The sequence below is a fragment of the Scomber japonicus genome, chromosome 10 (assembly GCF_027409825.1).
Source record: "Scomber japonicus isolate fScoJap1 chromosome 10, fScoJap1.pri, whole genome shotgun sequence".
NCBI lineage: Eukaryota > Metazoa > Chordata > Actinopteri > Scombriformes > Scombridae > Scomber > Scomber japonicus.
Window position 1 is genome coordinate 5,949,139 of NC_070587.1, and position 18,192 is coordinate 5,967,330.

The 18,192-nt window shown below is 38.2% G+C and overlaps 1 protein-coding gene across 1 annotated transcript; it reads right to left on the reverse strand.

The window, feature by feature from the left end:
- Positions 1-3,625: 3,625 nt before the first annotated feature.
- On the reverse strand, positions 3,626-14,366 carry csf3r (colony stimulating factor 3 receptor (granulocyte)). The gene is made up of 17 exons (XM_053327945.1): positions 14,259-14,366; positions 10,686-10,784; positions 9,817-9,891; positions 9,314-9,610; positions 8,743-8,875; positions 8,413-8,579; positions 7,692-7,858; positions 7,389-7,539; positions 7,017-7,099; positions 6,702-6,897; positions 6,425-6,613; positions 6,113-6,214; positions 5,676-5,822; positions 5,455-5,595; positions 5,248-5,344; positions 5,089-5,167; positions 3,626-4,154 (listed from the first exon to the last, which is right to left on the reverse strand). The coding sequence occupies exons 3-17, from the start codon at positions 9,878-9,880 to the stop codon at positions 3,669-3,671; spliced, it is 2,499 nt and encodes an 832-aa protein (XP_053183920.1). The 5' UTR covers positions 9,881-9,891; positions 10,686-10,784; positions 14,259-14,366; the 3' UTR covers positions 3,626-3,668.
- Between the last annotated feature and the right edge of the window lie 3,826 nt (positions 14,367-18,192).

Genomic DNA, 18,192 nt, shown 5'->3' on the forward strand with positions numbered 1-18,192 from the left:
TGTGCATGGACAATTAGAATATGGGCAGCAATGCCTGAACCTGCTTCCATGATGACCATGTTTTAGCTTGCAATGTTTAAGCAATTCATACCTACTTGGGACTGTTTTTCCACATACCTTACATTCCCACACACCCATTCACATCTTCTACCTAGAAAAGAAAGGAAACACAGATGAAAATATAATAAAAGCTAACATTTTAGCAGAAAACTATGGCTTAATTAAGCTTCAACAACTGACAATGCCATCACATGTACTCACCTAATTTGAGAGGTTGCCCATACAACCTGAGTTGATCTTTGTTGATTTTGGAGTATGGTGATGTGCCCCGTTTACTTTGCCTTATGGTGATGTGCCCTAAGTAACAAGAAAAAAAAAAAAGGAGCATGAAAAATATTAAATTTTTAGTACCCAGTGTGGATGAAAAACTGCAGAAATGTCTGTTAGACTGTGTGAGCACATGCAGGGATGACATCTAAATGCTAGTGGTATTAAGTTAAATAAGTTTGAACACACTGAAAAATAACTTTATTTTATCTTTTGCCATATCCAGCCAAAATTCAACAAAAATGAATACCCCCCCCCCCCCCCAAAAAAATAATAATTCAGAATTATATATCTATATCTATATATATTATTTTTAGAGTATAAATAACAAGACCCATCAAAATTTATATGGTTATGTCTATCAATCTCTTCATTTACAGCGCCAAATCACAATTTACGTCAGCTCATGGGACTTAACTAACTTACTCCTTCATTAAAATCTAACAGAACATTCCCACATGAGCAGCATTTAACCCCCCCCCCCCCCCCACAAAGAAATAAAACAATTCACATAAATATAATTATATTATTTGTTAGAGTTATTAACACCACCCATCAGAATTTAATTCATGTTAAATCATTTCATTTATATCGGCAAGTCACAATTTACATCAGCTCATGGGACTTAACTAACTTACTCCTTCATTAAAATGTTAACTTACAGAACATTCCCACACAGCAGCATTTGGCTAATGTTACAATGACAAAGAAAAACTCGGTTTGACATTAAATTAATACGTTTCAAAATATTTTAAACTCTGTAGCCTTGCCGTAATTCGGCTTTCCCACTGCAGAGCAAGTCGGTGAGTTAGCGCCCAACTGCAGCAGCAGGTCAGGTCAGGTCAGGTCAGGTGCCATGTGCCAGCCAGCAGCTAAACATGTGCTCAGTTAGCCTAGCGTTAACCCTTAGCATAAAAAAGCTAGCCCTTAGCAAGGCCGTCGCGTCCCGGCAATGGAAACGGCGACACCCGGCCTCGGTCTCGGTCGCTCGGACACCCAAAGTATTTTAATAGAGCAGGCTGAGCGACAGTAACTTAGCCCAACCATTAGCTTCATTCTGCTTACATAAGCGGGGTGGAAGCAGTGCTGCTAGCTCATGCTAAAAGCCATATCCTGGCGTGCTAATCGAACTTCACCAGACTTTCAAAAATATAAAGGCCTTCGAGAAACTCGAAAAAACAACAAAAAAATAACATATCGATATTATTCTAACATATCATATCACTACCATTAACATAATGCATTACAAACAATTAAACTTACCGTATTAAGCCTACTTGTCGCTGTCCGTTGGTCAGGATCAATGCGTGTGGCATGTGCTCCGCATCATGGCAGTGCCAAGTGTGGGTGAGGGCAGTGTGGGCAAACCCGTAGATTTCTGCAGTTACCATGGTGACAACATGATGGCACACGCCCACTTTCTTCTTATGTGATCCAGTCAGATAAAGTTTACTCGATTTGTTTACATTCCATTTGTAGAATGCATATTTACATACTGTTTACTTATTCTTATTAAATAAACCTTTAGTTTTATGCATTTCAGTTACACTTTACTTGAAAATATTGCTTCATGTTTATTGGGGCCAAGAATCATTTCTTTGAGTGTAGATAAGTCTAGGGCCGTGAGATGATTAATGGGGAAGGAAAGAGGGGGGAAAAAAGTTCTGATATACTAATACATTTTCAGATTTTAATTTTTTTCTCATATCTTTGGATCATTTGAACATGTATTGAGATGAAATGATGTGAGGAGATTAGAAGGAAAATCATTAGGCCTATTTGGTGGAGCTGTTAACATCTGGAATATGACCCTGACTACACAGCTTTTTGATCAAAAGCCAAAAAAGTTGGAAACCACTGGTTTTATCTTTGACAATATGCTGTATTTTAAAAGCTTGTTATTTTATCCACTGTGCCAAATAAGTTACTGAAGCTGTCAAATAGGCTAAATGAAGTGGAGTGGAAAGTATAAAGTAGCATAAAATGGAAATAGTTCACATTAGTGAATGTACTTCTCTATTTCCACAACTGTTTGGGTATCTTAGTTTTTTTTAAAAAAGAAAACAGAAGTGAAATTTGCAATTGCTTCTTAAAAAATCCCCTTCCTACTTCTCCTGAAATTGAAAATCTGGGAGCAAATAAAGAATAGGCTACAAGGAACTAGAGGGGTTATAGAGAAAACACAGTCTAAACTGAATGTCCATGTTTCTACAAGAATAGGCCATTATTTATGGTATTTTCTAAGGAAATGTGTTCTATATTTAAATTGAATTGATATTAATCACTTCTATGGTCTAATATCAATTACTTTTTAAGTTCTACAACTAAATGGATGCATAAGTAACAACTGGAAAAGTGGTTGGGAGATGGTGTTTTTAATTGCCTATCTACACACCTGGATTTTATTGTAGTCACGTTGCTGAGAAATAATTTCAATATTAGTGCAAAATACACATATGCGTTTCTTTTCCAGGCTAAAAAAAAACTAACTTTGATTTCTGCCCTTTAAATAAGTTCATAATACACTGTGTCCTTATTCAATAACTTTAACTACAGAGAACTTTTTAAACATAAAATCTCTATTCTCAGTAAGCAACCATTGTGGTGTAGTGGTAAATGGTCAGTTAGCAGGAAACAGTATCCAGGATTTTGTCTTTATTTATTTTTAGTATAAGAAACTGGTGTCTTCATATCATTTAAGTACTTTAGAAAAAAAAATTCACATTTCAACCTTAAAAAAATGTATTTCTTAGAAAGTGAGGATACATCTGCACAGTGCGATAAAGTCAAAACATCATAATCATCAAATATCCAAGTCATTGTAGCATCGAATCTAGCAGGAATTTATAACAGTAAGCTACTCTTATAATCAGTAAGGCTGCAACTAAATTATTTTCACTATTGATTATAGCTCATAATTTTTTTCTGATTCATGTATATAATCAATTGATCTTCATTCGGTGTATAAAACATCAACACAGTGAAAAATGTCCAACTTGCGAGAGTCCACATGAGGTCTTAAAGTTCTTACAGTATTTTTTTCCAAACAACAGCCCAAAACTCAAAGATATTCTTAAATGTAAGAATTTAAAAAGCAGCAAATACTCAAATTTGGGAACCTGAAGCAAAACTTTAAACACTAAACGATTAATTGTTGGTCAAAATCGTTTCTTTTTTTTTCTTTTTAAAGATTTTGTTGGCATAGACAGACAGGAAACATGGGAGAGAGAGGGAGGTAACCACTCGACCACCTACGCGCCCATCAAAATCATTTATGATTAAATTTATGTCCATCAACTAATCAATCAATCATTGCAGCTGTTATAATCAGCAAATTACTTTTAGTCATTTTCAGTGTCATTCATGGCTAATGCTCTAAGAAATGGGAAGTCATCCCAGAGAATAACTGAATCTGTTCCTTCTTCAGGCCCAATGTTATGGCATGATCCAAAAAAACACTGCTCCGTTGTTATCCCATCAGCTGCCATATTCTGGTAGCACTTTGGACTGAAGGATTCTTCTGTCTCCAGAAGGGGCTGTGTGGACTCAGAGCGCAGGTAGACATGATGAGGCTCTTTGGGAGGTGGGTTTGTGCAAGCACCAGAGAAGATTACAGTAGCATAGGGAACAGAGTCACTGTTTGAACCAGAGTAGCCAGGGATGAAGGGTGAACCACAAATGGAGTCTCCAAGATCACTGGTGTCCTCGCCACTGTTTAACCACAGGTCATCATCCTTTTTATTTAGTTTCATAGATAGGTCCAGGAAGCTGAGGTGGGACAGATATATTGGATTTGGCTCATCATTATCCAGGGAAGTGTGGGTATCCTGTAAAAGGAAAATACATTAGTCACCGGTGTACTTAAAGGAGTACTTTGACATCTTTTGTGAAATGAGAAAATTACTCCAGCCCATAAACCCAATAAAACCACAATGAGTTGTTTATAGTATATTATACACTTCAGTTATTGCATAGATGTAACAAATGTTTTGTTAGTGAGCTGTAGAGGTCCTGGTGGCTGATATTGCTTCCTGAGCTGAGCATGCTGTTTTTCTGTTCCAGTCTTTATGCTATGCTAACATTTAAGCTAAGCTAATCTGCTAAGGTAAGATAACAATTACACATTTTCATACTTAGCATGCTGACGTGAGAGTGTTGTCAATCTTGTGATCTAATTTAATCTATTTACCAAAATATCAAACTATTCATCTAAATAATTTGTACAGGGCCTGTATTACATTATTTATTGGCATTTTCAGTTGTGGGCTAATTGAGTTTTGGCTAATTGATAGTAGTGCAACAGGCTGTAAAGACATATTATCTCATTAAGTTCAGATGTTTCTAGTGGTCTGATATGACTTTCTAACTCCTGAGTGCAAAATGCTCCACTATGTTCACCAGCTAATCACTAACATTGTGTGTCTGTTGTTTGTGTTGGGCAGGTAGTGTACTGTGGGTCTATTAGAGCTTTTTCACTGAAAACAACTGCCTGCTGGAACTGGCAACAACTCTGATGAGTAGTGAGACTGAGCCAAAGCACAAAAGTTGGCAAAAAAGATCTTAAAGACAGTCAAACTCTTCACTGAGGGGCACTATAGAGTTACGTCATAATTCTCTGTGGGTTTATCACTAGGGGCAACACATTTTACATTACACATTTGATCCATTATTTGTATATAATATTGAGAAGTGCAACTTTAATGTAAACAGGGCTTTATTAATTAAAAACCATTGCATCTTGCACTGGTTCATTTTCCGCACCCGTGATGAGTCTGAAGACCATCTTTTGATGCTGCTATTTGCTGGATCTGGAACAGATGGCCAAAAACGCCCCTTCAGCCTGCAAAAGATGATCAAACTGTATTGAGGATCCATGACATCAAAGCTTTGCAGCTGAACACAGTGTATCTATGGTCTTACCTTTTGTGGTTGGAGAAACAAGTCATGACAATAAAAATAATCAACAGTGAAAATCCAACACCAGATGCAGTGACAATCATCACAATAGCGACCGCATCTGAGGACAGAAAATACATTTACTGAATGAAATATCAGATGTGAGAACACAAACTGTCTTGATCTCTCAGTCATGTTTGAAGAGAGCCGCTGGAATAAAATAACACCAACCAAAGGGCTCCATTTCAAAATGAATTGTTGACCCATTTCGGCTTCCACTGAGTGTGCTAACCATCAGGAAAGCTTCATATACGGACATAATGTTGAGGTCTTTCAGGATCACCCTCCTCTCCTCCAGGTCTGCATTCACCACTGAAATAACAGTCACCCATCAGATTGTGTCATGTGTGTGGAAATGTTTTAACACAGCATAATTACCAGCTTGCACCTACCATTAACGAGTCCTTTCTTATCCCAGTAGATGACTTTATAGCTCTGGATAATTCCATTTCTGTGATCTAAAGGTATTTCATCCCAGGTAAGCTCGATATGAGACTTCCAAGTATTCTTAATTCTCATTTTTGGGACCACAGATGGAGCTTCAAAAAGAAAAATCATCATGACTGACTATAGTTATAGTGGGTTTAATGAGACAACAAAATTCAACAGTGGATATTACAGCCTATGATTAGAAAAATCATTAATCTTCTATCCACAAGAGGGCATCCTACTATCACACACCAGCCCTCTGCTTATAAATTGCACAATACATGTTTTTTCTTTACTCGTGTGGCAAACTCTTTTCTCACTTCTTCAAAGTTGATGCTGTCTAACTCCCACACCTCTGCCTGCTCTTTGTGTGATCCTCCTTGTGTCTTTGGTGACTTACCCTTTTGTCTAGAGTAGGCATTAACAGTCTGAGGAAGGCCTATCCCATCCTTAAACCTAGGATACACAGAGATCCCATAGGGCTTGTATGGCTCAAAGCTGCCTATTGATGAGAGTGAAGAGGTTAGAGTGGATCAGTACCCATAAGCTCCTAACAGTGTGTACAGGCAGGTTGTGCACAAGAAAAAGAAGACCTTGCATAAGAGTCAATTCTTGTACTGTTGGATGAACGCCAGGAAAGTCAAATCAAAGGTGAGTAAAATACGTAGGACATGGTCCTTAAAACCTACAGTATAAATACTGTAAAATATACCTGTTATGGTAAGGCTTGACTGGTTTCTGTCAGCAATTTCAAACTGGATGAAGGAGCGGTCTGTTTTTAATAAAGGTCTCCATTCCACTACATAATCAGTGAGACTGGGAGAAATCTGGCTTTTCCACTGGACCAGTAGGGATGTGTCATCACGAGGAATGGCTGTAAGTTCTGATATCGGCGCCCGAGCTAAAAACACATGATGCACATTGTGTTAAAAATATGTCACATCTGAGCCATTTTCTGAAACCAGCATGTTTAAAAAGGTCTGGTTTACCTTTAGGTAGGTAAATAGGAACTTCAGTCAGAGGGGATTTCCCTGCTGCATTTACAGCACTCAGATACACTTTCTTTGGTCTCCCAGTGAGCTGGAAAGCACAGCTATTCCCTGCAGTGGAGCACACCCGTCCCACTCTTTGCAGTGAGACAATATATGACACATTTTGGCTGTTGGCGCGGAATTGTTTTGATGGCTAAAACAGAAAAAAACAGAGTAGATATTTTAAAGGCTGACCTCACACACTCATCCAGAGCTATAACAGAAAATATATCAGTTTTGTGACAGGTGCCAAGCAACGGGTGATGTGTGTACCTTCCACAACAAGTGTATGTTGAGTTGTTTGCGCATGTGATCCCATGATACCTTCATCCATGAGTCTAGGCGTCCAGTGGGAGCTGAAAAGAAAAAGACGGCTGTCAACTTTGTAGCTCGTCAAAAAACCTGCACTTTTCACTCTTTAGAAAGTAAAAGTTTTCTATACAAGATAGGTCTATGGATTCGCTGCCAGAGTGTGCAGCAAAACTCAATACATCAATTCAGTCTGAGCTATAGAGCAAAGCAATGGGAGATGTAGAACATGACATTAGCATATATTGAAAAGGCTAGGAAATGGAAGAAAAGGCAATAGATTGGAACATGTTAGAGTGACTGGTTGTGTCACTCTGAATTGATCCAAGCCCTTACCACTCTCCAAGGTGACCCCAGACTGGCTGCTGCTCCATTCACTCCACGGGCTCTGTTTGTATCTGACTCTGATCTGGGCAAGGTACTGAGTCCCATGGAGGAGACGACACTGGTCCACAGGTCTCATTGGCCTAGCACGGATCACAAGGATCTAAAATATAACCCACAAATCATAAAAATAAGACTCCGTACACACGCATCATATCCTTCAAACAGGTTATATGTCTGCTTTTGGCCACTGTATCAAATTGTTAATAATAACAACAAAAACAGTCAGTTTTCACTAGAGTGATTTGTACTCACTGGTTCACTCCATTGGCTGCTGTCAGCAGTCTTAAGTCGTACTTCCAAGCTCAGGTGGAAATTATGCATCCAGGCCTGGTGCTGGGATAAGCACCAACTTAGCTTAAGGCATCCATACCTTCTAGGCACAACTTCAACCTTCAGAATCCTCGGTTGGTCAAACTTAGCTGAAATAAAACAGTTAAACAGAAAAAGGCCTCATGTAATTATTAATAATTCAGGTACTGCAAAATAAGACCCACATATGATGATGGAGGAATGTTAATAAAATTGAATAGAACTGAAATCCATGTTGGGCATATTAAACAAACTTAAAACTTCAACTATGCCATAAAATGAAGGAACATTGCTCCTATATATGAGTGGTTGCTGTATATTGAATGCCACACACATAGACGACCATAAGGTTATATTCAAATGTTAAATTAATGTGTCGGACACACTGGATGTATCTCTCACTATTGACCTGGGCACACTGCACAACAAAACCTGAAATATGACACAACATTAACAAGATTCTTCCAAGTATTGAATAGATATCTGGGTCCAGATTATCTGGGTTTTGGCAATTAATTACAATAATTACAATTCTCTATCAACCAATATAATCAGTTATTGAATACTGGACAATAGCTGGTAAATGAAACTTTGATGGAGGTTACAGGTTTTCTACAACAAGTGTGACAACATTCAATAAAAGCACATTTTCTATAATCCTCACCTGCACTGACAGGTTCCAAAGTGATATGTGCTGAGGTTGCCTCTCCAAGTTCATTCACAGCTTTCACATATATGTCCATGTCTGAGAACAGCACAAAGTCAGAGCGAGGGATCGTGTAACGGTGGACTCCTGGTTGCAGATTGTAAGCGTGACTCTCGTTTGAATCCCTGAAATGACGAAATCATAATGTGGGAAACTCAGTTGTGCAACCTTACAGAAATATTATGTAAATGACACTTCACACATTCCTGAAACCAAAATTACAATTTCTGTTTGGTAACTGTGACGGTGTGTGTTTCCAGTAGATGTTTTGTTCAGGCAGAAGATTACCATATATGTGTGTGGAGGGTGTACTTTGTGAGGAAGTAGGTGTCCTGCTCTCCGGGGGCCCATTCACACGTCAGGGTGTTTGGGGTGGTAAGGTTGGTCTGACAGCTGAGGTTTTGAGGTGCTGGAGGTGGATCTATGCATAAATACAGAGTAAAACGTTAATGGGAAAGGTGCAACTTATTCACTTTTTTGCTCCCAAATTTATCCCTTTGAATTTGATTTACTGACAGCTGAGGGTCTTTATTTTCAGGGTCCTTGTATTGTGCATACTGGGTCACTGTCATGGCATACTTGACACTTGAACAAAACAGAGCCATTGTAGTTTTTTGTTTTTGTTTCCTTAATATATCTCGAGCCAAAAGTTTCAATTTTTTCATATGATGCATGAATGATCTGATTTAATTTTTTGTTTTATTTGTAAATGTTTTTATTTCAAGCATATTCCAATACATGTGATGTTTCTCTTCAAATATGACCAAACATTTTTCACTGGTGGCACACGAAACTATGAAGGCAAGGTAATTTGATTATTAATGAGCAAACATGTAATAGAAGTTGAAATCTCTCTCACATCCAGCTCTGATCTCCACTCCTCCTACTATTTGAATGGGTGAAGCCTGGACACAGCAGGTGAGGAATTCCCTGGTGTAATTGAAGCTTGGTATAACAACCTTGGAAACCCTGCTGCTCTCAGAGGCCACAGGGCTGCTGGGAAGGAAGCGATCGCCAAGACGCCACTCGATATGAACAGCTTGTCCAATGACCAGAGGACAGTCGTCTCTAATGACACAGGTGGCTGTGACAGGTGACCCCAAAGGCACCACTGACCGGGGCGTCTGGACCTTTGCACATAGTTGTATGTCATCCTCTAATAATGAGAAAATTTATATGAGAATAATGAGAGAATGAGAATAATGAGAAAATGTCCTGTGTTTTGTAATGTATAACTATTATAAAAAAGGACAGAAGCTTTATATTCAATTTTGATAGAATCCAAGACAAAGGGCAGAAGGTGTGACTGCTGTTAGGTATTTCCATTTAGATTTGCTATTTCACTCTGAGAGCAACACTCACCATTTCTCACTCCATTCACAAATGCCACCAGCATGACAATCGCTGACACCCATGTGGATATCATGACGATAAAACCTGTTAGGCAGCCAAAATGAAATGCATTATTCTTAAATTACAAACTTCCATGCCCTATCAAAACAATATTTGAATTGCCCCTCTTTCCAAGCAACACGCTGTGTTGTGCGAAAGAGGAACTGAGAGTGATAATGTCTGTAGTTTGAAAAGACCTCATCAACTTGGGTTTTCAAGTGTTCAGTATAGCTGGAGGATATATGATATTTCAGTATAAACAGAGAGCTAGAAGATGCATTCACAAAACTATAGAAATGAAAATCTGCAGTGCTATCTGTACATTCAGAACAAATCAAAACACTGACATATGACACACTCATGAATAATAAAAATCAACATTTGTGACAGCTTAGGTAAACATTTATGTAACATTATTACTCAGAGGGTGTGATATTTAAATCCCTCCTAGTAGTTACAAAATGAAATTTAAATTCTCTGTAGTGAGAATAAATAGATATCCCCAATAACCTTCTGTACACAGCGTGTTTCTACTCTCATGCCATTCAATTAGAGGGATAAAACTCCTCCAAGCAGGCAGGAAAATTGTAATTGCCAGTTGTTAGAAGGTAACCAGCCTTGTTGGGCATGCGCTCCACAGCTGATTGGTCATGTATAATGAGCAGAAGATGGGAGCTTGTAAAATAAGCAGATGGGAGTAATTCTCCAGTATATTGCACTTGTGATATTAAGTCAGCAACCTGCCTTTTAAATTCAAGAATCAGTTAGGATTGCATTGCATTATTAGCAGAGGTGGGTGGAAGCTGAATTTTGAGGACCACATTTCTGGAAATACTCACCATTCCACAAACATGAACGCTTTAAAATCACTGAACTCTGGTTGCTGGCTCACAAAGCATCATCAACAATAACATGATGTGAAGGCCTGTTTCTCTGTGCTGTAGAGGAGGAAAGACAAAACCATTATAAGTGTGGGACAGTGCTCAAGAGAGTCAATTAAGTGATGAAATGACTGACAGAAAATTATTTGACATATTATCATATATGGAACACCAGATAACATGAGAACTCCACATACTGTGTTAAAAAAATCCCCATCACGTGTGAAACATTTCATGACTTCATGGTTTATTACATGTGCGACAGCATTTGACGTGATGACTCAGATATACGCACATGTGGTTTTAGGGCAGTGTTTTTTTTTGTGAGACTGATTTCACTCACGCATGAGGCAAAAACTGAGTTTTTCTGAATTGAAGTTTTTGTGAATTGAACAGGTTTAATGGGTTTGGTCAAAACAAACATTTTAAAGATGTAACTGTGGGCTCTGGAAAATAGTTATTGGCAGTGATAGTGATTTTAATTATAGAGTTATTATAGAGTAGACAGGAGTCCAGGATGTCTTGTATTGAAAAGGTTTATTCAGTACACGTTATGTTCTGATGCTTCCTTCAATTCTGAAGTTTCTCTCCTCCGGGGATAGACTTTAAACCACACAGATAATGCCCAAGGTTGAGCCATGCCCAAATATGGGCAGATCCAACACATCTACAATATACAGAATTTAGTCTACTGGTCTATGGACAAAACATTGCTTAGACCTCACTCAGGACCTTTGTCCTCCATCCAACACTATATCAAACCTCTGACTCCAGTTACCTCTACCCCATCCAGGGAAAACAGTCAAACACATATCTGACCTCGGCTGCTATAGCAACACTATCACAATGCCTCCTGTTTTTCCCAAAAGGAGCAGACTCACTGCTTACCATTATCTCAAGGGGAGACAGTGTCTAAACCTATCATTTGGTGAGGCCTTGCTATGACCGCAAAGCCTAGTTTGACCCAGTGCATATTAATGATGGAAAATTCCCTAACAGGCAGTTTAATTTTATTCTATTTAAAACTCACTACAGCTAATAACATGTTTCTTTTATTATGTATTTATAACACAGGGCATTAAAAAGGAAATACATATAACAATGTAATGACAATGTGTATTTCCCTTTATTTCTGTTTTTACAAGGGCATTTTAAATCTCCCATACTGAGTATCAGGCTTCCAATTCATTATTAAGTGGTACTAAAAAAAAAGGAAATTATTAAATGCAGCTAAGAACTCAACAGGGAGGAAAGCTCTGTCTGATCCTGTCTGACTGAGTTTAGCTGACCCACAATGATTTCTTAAAATACATTTCAGACATGTGTGTGCACACAAGCTCACAAGAACGCGTGACACATGTACTCTCGCATGTCCACAGAGCCAGTAACTGAGAACACAACATTGAGAAACTTCCCGTGGTTGGGACTTTTAACACACTGATCTTGGTTTCACTATTCAGGTGAACAACTGAAGAATCTATTGATCCTCAGGCTAAAACATGCAGGCTATATCCACAATTGTATTGCCCATGGACCCTTGAGTTTTCAATGGTGATGGTTTATTGTTGGATTTCCAGTTATTCTTCCTTCCATGTACTTCTGGTCTAGAATAACGTTACTTTTGGGTGGCAATGTTACGTTAAGTCAAGACTGCCAAATTGCCAGCAATGTTATAAGATGGCATGAGAAATTACTAGAAAAATGTAACTCGTAGACAGATTGCTGCCCTCAGGTCATAATAACCTGCCTTTTGATGAAGTCAGTGTTAAAGAGATGTGAGAGAAATGGACATTCTTATCAGTCGGGTGCATAAAGGCTGCTTTGCTTTTAAGAATTCCTGCTTTCCTCTAACAGACTGCCTTTTGGTTCTGACAAAAGGCAGTCGGGAGAAAGAGAGGTAAAGAAAGAAAGAGAAGATGCTATGAAATTTAGAGTGTATTTTGTCAACAGATCCAATTTGATATACTTAAAATGAAGACAGGACTGGCTATTCTAACTGTATTGGCCAATTGTCTTACTAATGTATGGATCAAATTTGGTTTAAATGGATTAATATCTTGTTTGTCAGTGAGTCATGTCACTACGTGCAGTGAAAAATAATGATTTTGCTATAGCCACCATATGTTTCCTTTCCCGTTATTGTTGGGGGTTACAAAACGCCCACTTTCATGATTTAGCAATATCCTTGGCAGAGAGTGCAATGACATACTTGCCACTATTTCCCCCTTTTGGTGTTATTTCCCACACTAAACCGTTTATTTTAAATATGGTATTTGGGGAAAGAAACATTTTTTGTTTTAAGTTTTTAGTTACTTAGTTCTTGTATTTAAACATTAAAAAACTTTGTTTCCTAAACTTTGGACAGATTAATCATTGTGTTCAAAGAAGGAAAACAATCTGTTTCACATCCTCTTTTTTTATGGATGGCAAGAATATAAACAGGTCCTCCAAAATATACGCACAAGCTAATATGCCTCACATGTGTATGGATGATGTAAACACAGCTCTTTTTAAAGCATATTGTACTCCACTCTATACAGCTCATCTATGGTGCAAAGCAAAAATGAACAAGCTTCACGTTGCATTTAATGATGCATTCAGAATCGTGCTTAAGCTTTCAAGATGGCAGAGTGCAAGTCATACGTTTGTTTCTAACAATGTCCCTACCTTTCATGCTGTGTTGAGGATGTTAATGTACAGATTAATGGTTTGGTTAAATGAATCAAAAATGAAGTTGTAATGGCATTAGCCCAGCCTACACAAAGAGACACAAGATACTCCTCTTGTCTTTAGAGGCATTGGAACTCATGTCTGTAACTATGTATATATATATATATATATACATATATATCTACATATATATATCTACTGTGTTGTCCTTGCATTGACTTTTGTTTCATTTTCATTTTATTGATTTCGACCGGTGCATGTGTCCAAAATAAGGTTTCTTCTTCTTCTTACTGCTTAGTTCTTCTTCTTATGTTACTACCATAGATACACAGTAACATTATAAAAACAGTCAAAATGACAAAACACATGACAAAGTTATTATTTCCTTAAAAAGTAAACCTAAGAACAGTACTGAGTATTTCTTGTTTTTTTCTCTCCTATCGATACGCCTACAAAACTTTAATTCACAATTTGACACTTCTTGAGCAATGCACTCCACGTAATTTCATTTTAAAAAGGAGTATATCATCTTGGAATTGTGAAAAATAAATAAAGATCCTCTATAACAGCAGTATTTCATATATTTAAAATTCACATTATTAGACAGGAAACTACAAAGAATGATTTATGTCAAAAGTACAGAATGGCCTGATTAGAGCTGATAAAGCTAGAGTTATAAATAAAATTAAGTCGAGCGGTCTGTAAGTTGCTATCCAAACTATCCAGTGTGAACCTATGTCATTTGGAAACAAGTTTTATGAAGTTTCTCTTTTCAATGTGGCACAACTATCAAAATGAAAGGAACAGCAAGTCGATTGATGTGAAGATAAAGGAGAGCCATCAGATAGGCTTGCCACTCACCACAGCAGCTGCAGCAGACCCAGATAGACGAGAGGCTCTCATCAGCCCAGATAGAGCCAGATGAAACACTGTGGCTCAGTGTAGCTCACACTGGAGGACATATGTGTGTTAACCAAGCAGCAGCAGCGACAACAGTAGCAACATCCTTGTTTGAATTTGTGAAACTTCACTATTTTTCAGGAAGAAACACATGACCAATGGGGCCCAGTTCTGGGAAGGAATAGTAGGGTTTTTCAATTCAAGGGTTTCAAAAAAGACGAGTTATATTTATATAGTGCTAAACTAACTAAAATAATGAATCCTGGAACAAATTTGATAATTCTTTACAGGTGATAATGGACATTTTTTGATAAATGGGAAAAGTTCAACAATTAAATTTCAATGGTCTCTCCCAATAAAGTGTTAATATGGCGGCTACAACACGACTCCAGGGAACCTTCAGGAAGAATGCAATAAGTCTGGTTCAGACTGACCTATCTGCATTGAGCAGATCTGCTTTATCACAGAGGCTGTCTCAAAATGCACTCATCTCCCTCTCCGTCCCTGTTTGAGCCTTTGTCAGCATGGTAATAGAACAAGCTTTTAAATGGGATTGTAAACTGTCCCTTGACCCCTCAAGGGCACTTGAAACTACTTGCCATGTCACGTTTATTAGCTTATTAAATTGTAAAATGATTCTCCGTCTAAGGCTTCACCTAAATGGTGCGCAAAGTGAGCCGGTGAGGTCACCTATTCAACTTTTAATCTAACAGCTGTATCCCTGCTCATTCAGTCCACCGTCCTCAAAAACATAATGGGAGCTAGCTATTAATCAAGAGGCCGCTGGAGGAAGAATTAAAGGCATGCAGTGGTAGGTTTCTCAATTGGCGTCAAAGGGAGAAAAGAAAAGCAGCCTCTAATTAAAAATACATTAACTGGTTATCATGCGTTGACATATTTTGCTTGATCTTTTTTTCCTAATCAGCAGTAATGAACGAAGTGTTCTCCATCCACTGGGTATTACATGCTACATTTCAGTGAGCAGTAAAATTAGCTGAGGGCCCCCGAAGCTAAGTTGAACTGATGAAGCTTTGCTAGGTTTGATTACGGCTCTTGTACTGTACTTAATAGAATACTGTCTCCTCTTTAGATTCTTATTCACATTAGAGATGACTAACCCCAAATTAGTCACTGCTGGAAATATCCTCTCATATCTGTCTACTATTATGCAGAGAATTACTGTCGTTAACTGCAATCACAACTACTGTAATCACGGCTTTTGTTAATAACGGATGCTTACATTCAGATCTAAAAATATTTAAGGCCAGCTCTTTAACTGCTTTCTGTTGAAACGATGCCATCCTACCACTCCACTCAACCCTACAAGTCAAAATCAATATACTGTACTGAGGGTTTAACACTGAGGTAAATTACAGATTGCATCTATGAAGAAATAATTGTTTCTCTAACAATGCATGAAAGTGTTCTCAAATCAGTCCTATAACCTCAGAACTATCAGCCAGATATATTTATGTGCTATTAAACACTCAATACCCGCCTCACAGCAGTAATTACTGACCAGACCTACTAGGGCTGGAGGTGTTTGCCTTTGCTTTTGAGTATTATACAGTGAAGAACCCTTGCTGGGAAAATTGGTCCCTCACATTAACACATTTTAATGGAACACAACAAAGAATTGTTTTAAATTGTAGATAAGTTTGTTAAAACTGGGCCATATGTGTATAAATCAAGAATGAATTTGATAAAATTGTTTAAGATAATTATTTTTAATTATATCAATTTAATAATATTAATTTATTTTATCAGACAACAATCATATTATTAGATGTATCTGGAGTGTTTCACACCACAGTGAATTTAATTAGATAATTTAATATTTAAGCACATTTTTGGTATCTGAAACCGTAGTTTGACAAAAAAAAGACATCCTCTAATTTCAACCATGAAACAATCCATGTCAACTGAGAAAACTCTTTCCTTTGGGGAAAAGTGTGAGTTAAGCTCCTCAAGAAGCTAATTACTTGACCATGTTAAGATTTTTTTTTGGTCAAAATATATACATGCATACAGTATTGTATTATAAATGGACACATAGTCCGCAGTTAAAATTCAGATATGTACTGTACTTGCTGCCCATATTATCACAAGTCCATCCTGACAAGAGACAATGTGGGCGGTGCATGCGATTAACTTTCTGTTCACCTTTATAATCATAACGTGTGTATGGATGCAGATTGCACACTGCTATATGCATTCAAATCACACAAATGTCTGAAAATATGTCCTTTCTATCCTGTAATTCAGCTTTATTGTAACTGGTCAGCATCAATTAAATGAGAAGGATCCTGATTCAGTCATGAGCTTAATGTGTTTCCATACCCCAATTGCACACCAAGGATTGTGGCCTCTTCTGCTTCACTGCTATTTCCACCATGTGGACTAGTCGAGAGAGAGAGAGAGCAAGACCCTGTCAGAGAGGGGGGATAGAGAGAGGGATAGAGAGAGAGAGGAAGAGAGAGAGAAAGGAGGGGGTCAGTCAAGCTTCGACTCACGCTCTTGCACCCAATCCACTCCTATCTAGTACCTGTCACACGCTGGCTGCAAAATGGAATTGACTATTGATTTCCCCCTTACCACCATCCACGCTTACCACAGGTCAGTTGTGCTGGCAGGCTATAGTGGGCTCACAGAGAGCCTCATGTGGGACAACAAGAGGAGAGAAAAGGAACAAGAGAAGGAAAAAAACTCACATTACAACACACACATAGAGAGACAAGCACAAACACACATTCTTATTAACCGCAGTGTTTTTCTGGGGTTGTGTAAAGGAGGAGAAGAGGTGTGTGTTACAACATGAGTAATGAAACACACTCAGCATGGAAGAGCTGTAATAAACCCAAGGTGGGATTTGTTGGGGTGGTAGAACAACTGGATTAAGCCTGAGTGAAGTATTGTTAACTTTTTTGGGCTTATGAACCTTTAAAATGTATAATAGATCAAGTTTTGTCTACCTGTGAACCCTCAGTCATCACAGATAATGGCATTACTGTGCAAAGTGTTGCACCATTGTGCCTCCTTAAACTGTATGATTTGAATGATTTTCAGTTGCATGAAGAAGTGAAAGTATTTCACAAGAAGGCAAAATGAGAGAAACATCACAAAAATACACCCAGCTTTATGTAACAGATTTTTCTTTCTTTCTTTCTTTCTTTCTTTCTTTCTTTCTTATCTATCCACCCTTCAGATATACATCTGACCTGCAGGTCAGGAACCACTGAAAAAGAGGACTATAAAATGAGCAGATAGAAGCTTCATGATTACCATTCAGAGAGCCTATCACTGATCTGCAGATACTCAGGAATATATATGAGGCTGATTTGTATGTATATATAAATACACACACACGCACACGTACACACACATAAATATATATATATGAAAGTCCTTGAGCTTTAAGATTGCAGTCTTGTGCTGAGGAGGTGTTTGTTCAGTCTCTTCTTGAAGGTTTGAACACTACTTGATGTGATGTCTCTGACTACAGCAGGGGGAAAGCTGTTCTATGTTGTTACAGCAAGTTGTATGAGAGTTATTTGAGAGTGTTGTCTTTTTCCATGTCAGAAATGAGTAGGAAGTGGGCTTCACCACAGTATGATGACATTTGGGTCATAGGTTGTGTCTAAGTCATGCCAAGTACCACATGGTGCGTGGTGGCCATGGCAGCCTCGTTTACTTCTCATACACACTGGCAGATTCTGACATCAACAGATGGTGAAAACAAGCACTGATATTTGCCAGAGCATAGTCTGCAATAGCTTTTCAGAGTGACAACACCACCATTTCCACCTCTCAGAACAAGTTAGCCAAGGTCGTGCTGGGATTGACCCCAAGGGCGCATGTTGGCAAACAGCAAGTCCAACAGCTCCGATAGTTACCC

Excerpts from the sequence above, each read along its gene's own strand:
- csf3r (XM_053327945.1), bottom strand. The coding sequence starts at position 9,880 with ATGATATCCACATGGGTGTCAGCGATTGTCATGCTGGTGGCATTTGTG. Across the intron at positions 7,540-7,691 it reads GCAGCCAATGGAGTGAACCA|ATCCTTGTGATCCGTGCTAG; the intron begins GTGAGTACAAAT and ends GTTATATTTTAG. Across the intron at positions 7,100-7,388 it reads TGGGGTCACCTTGGAGAGTG|CTCCCACTGGACGCCTAGAC; the intron begins GTAAGGGCTTGG and ends TTTTCTTTTCAG.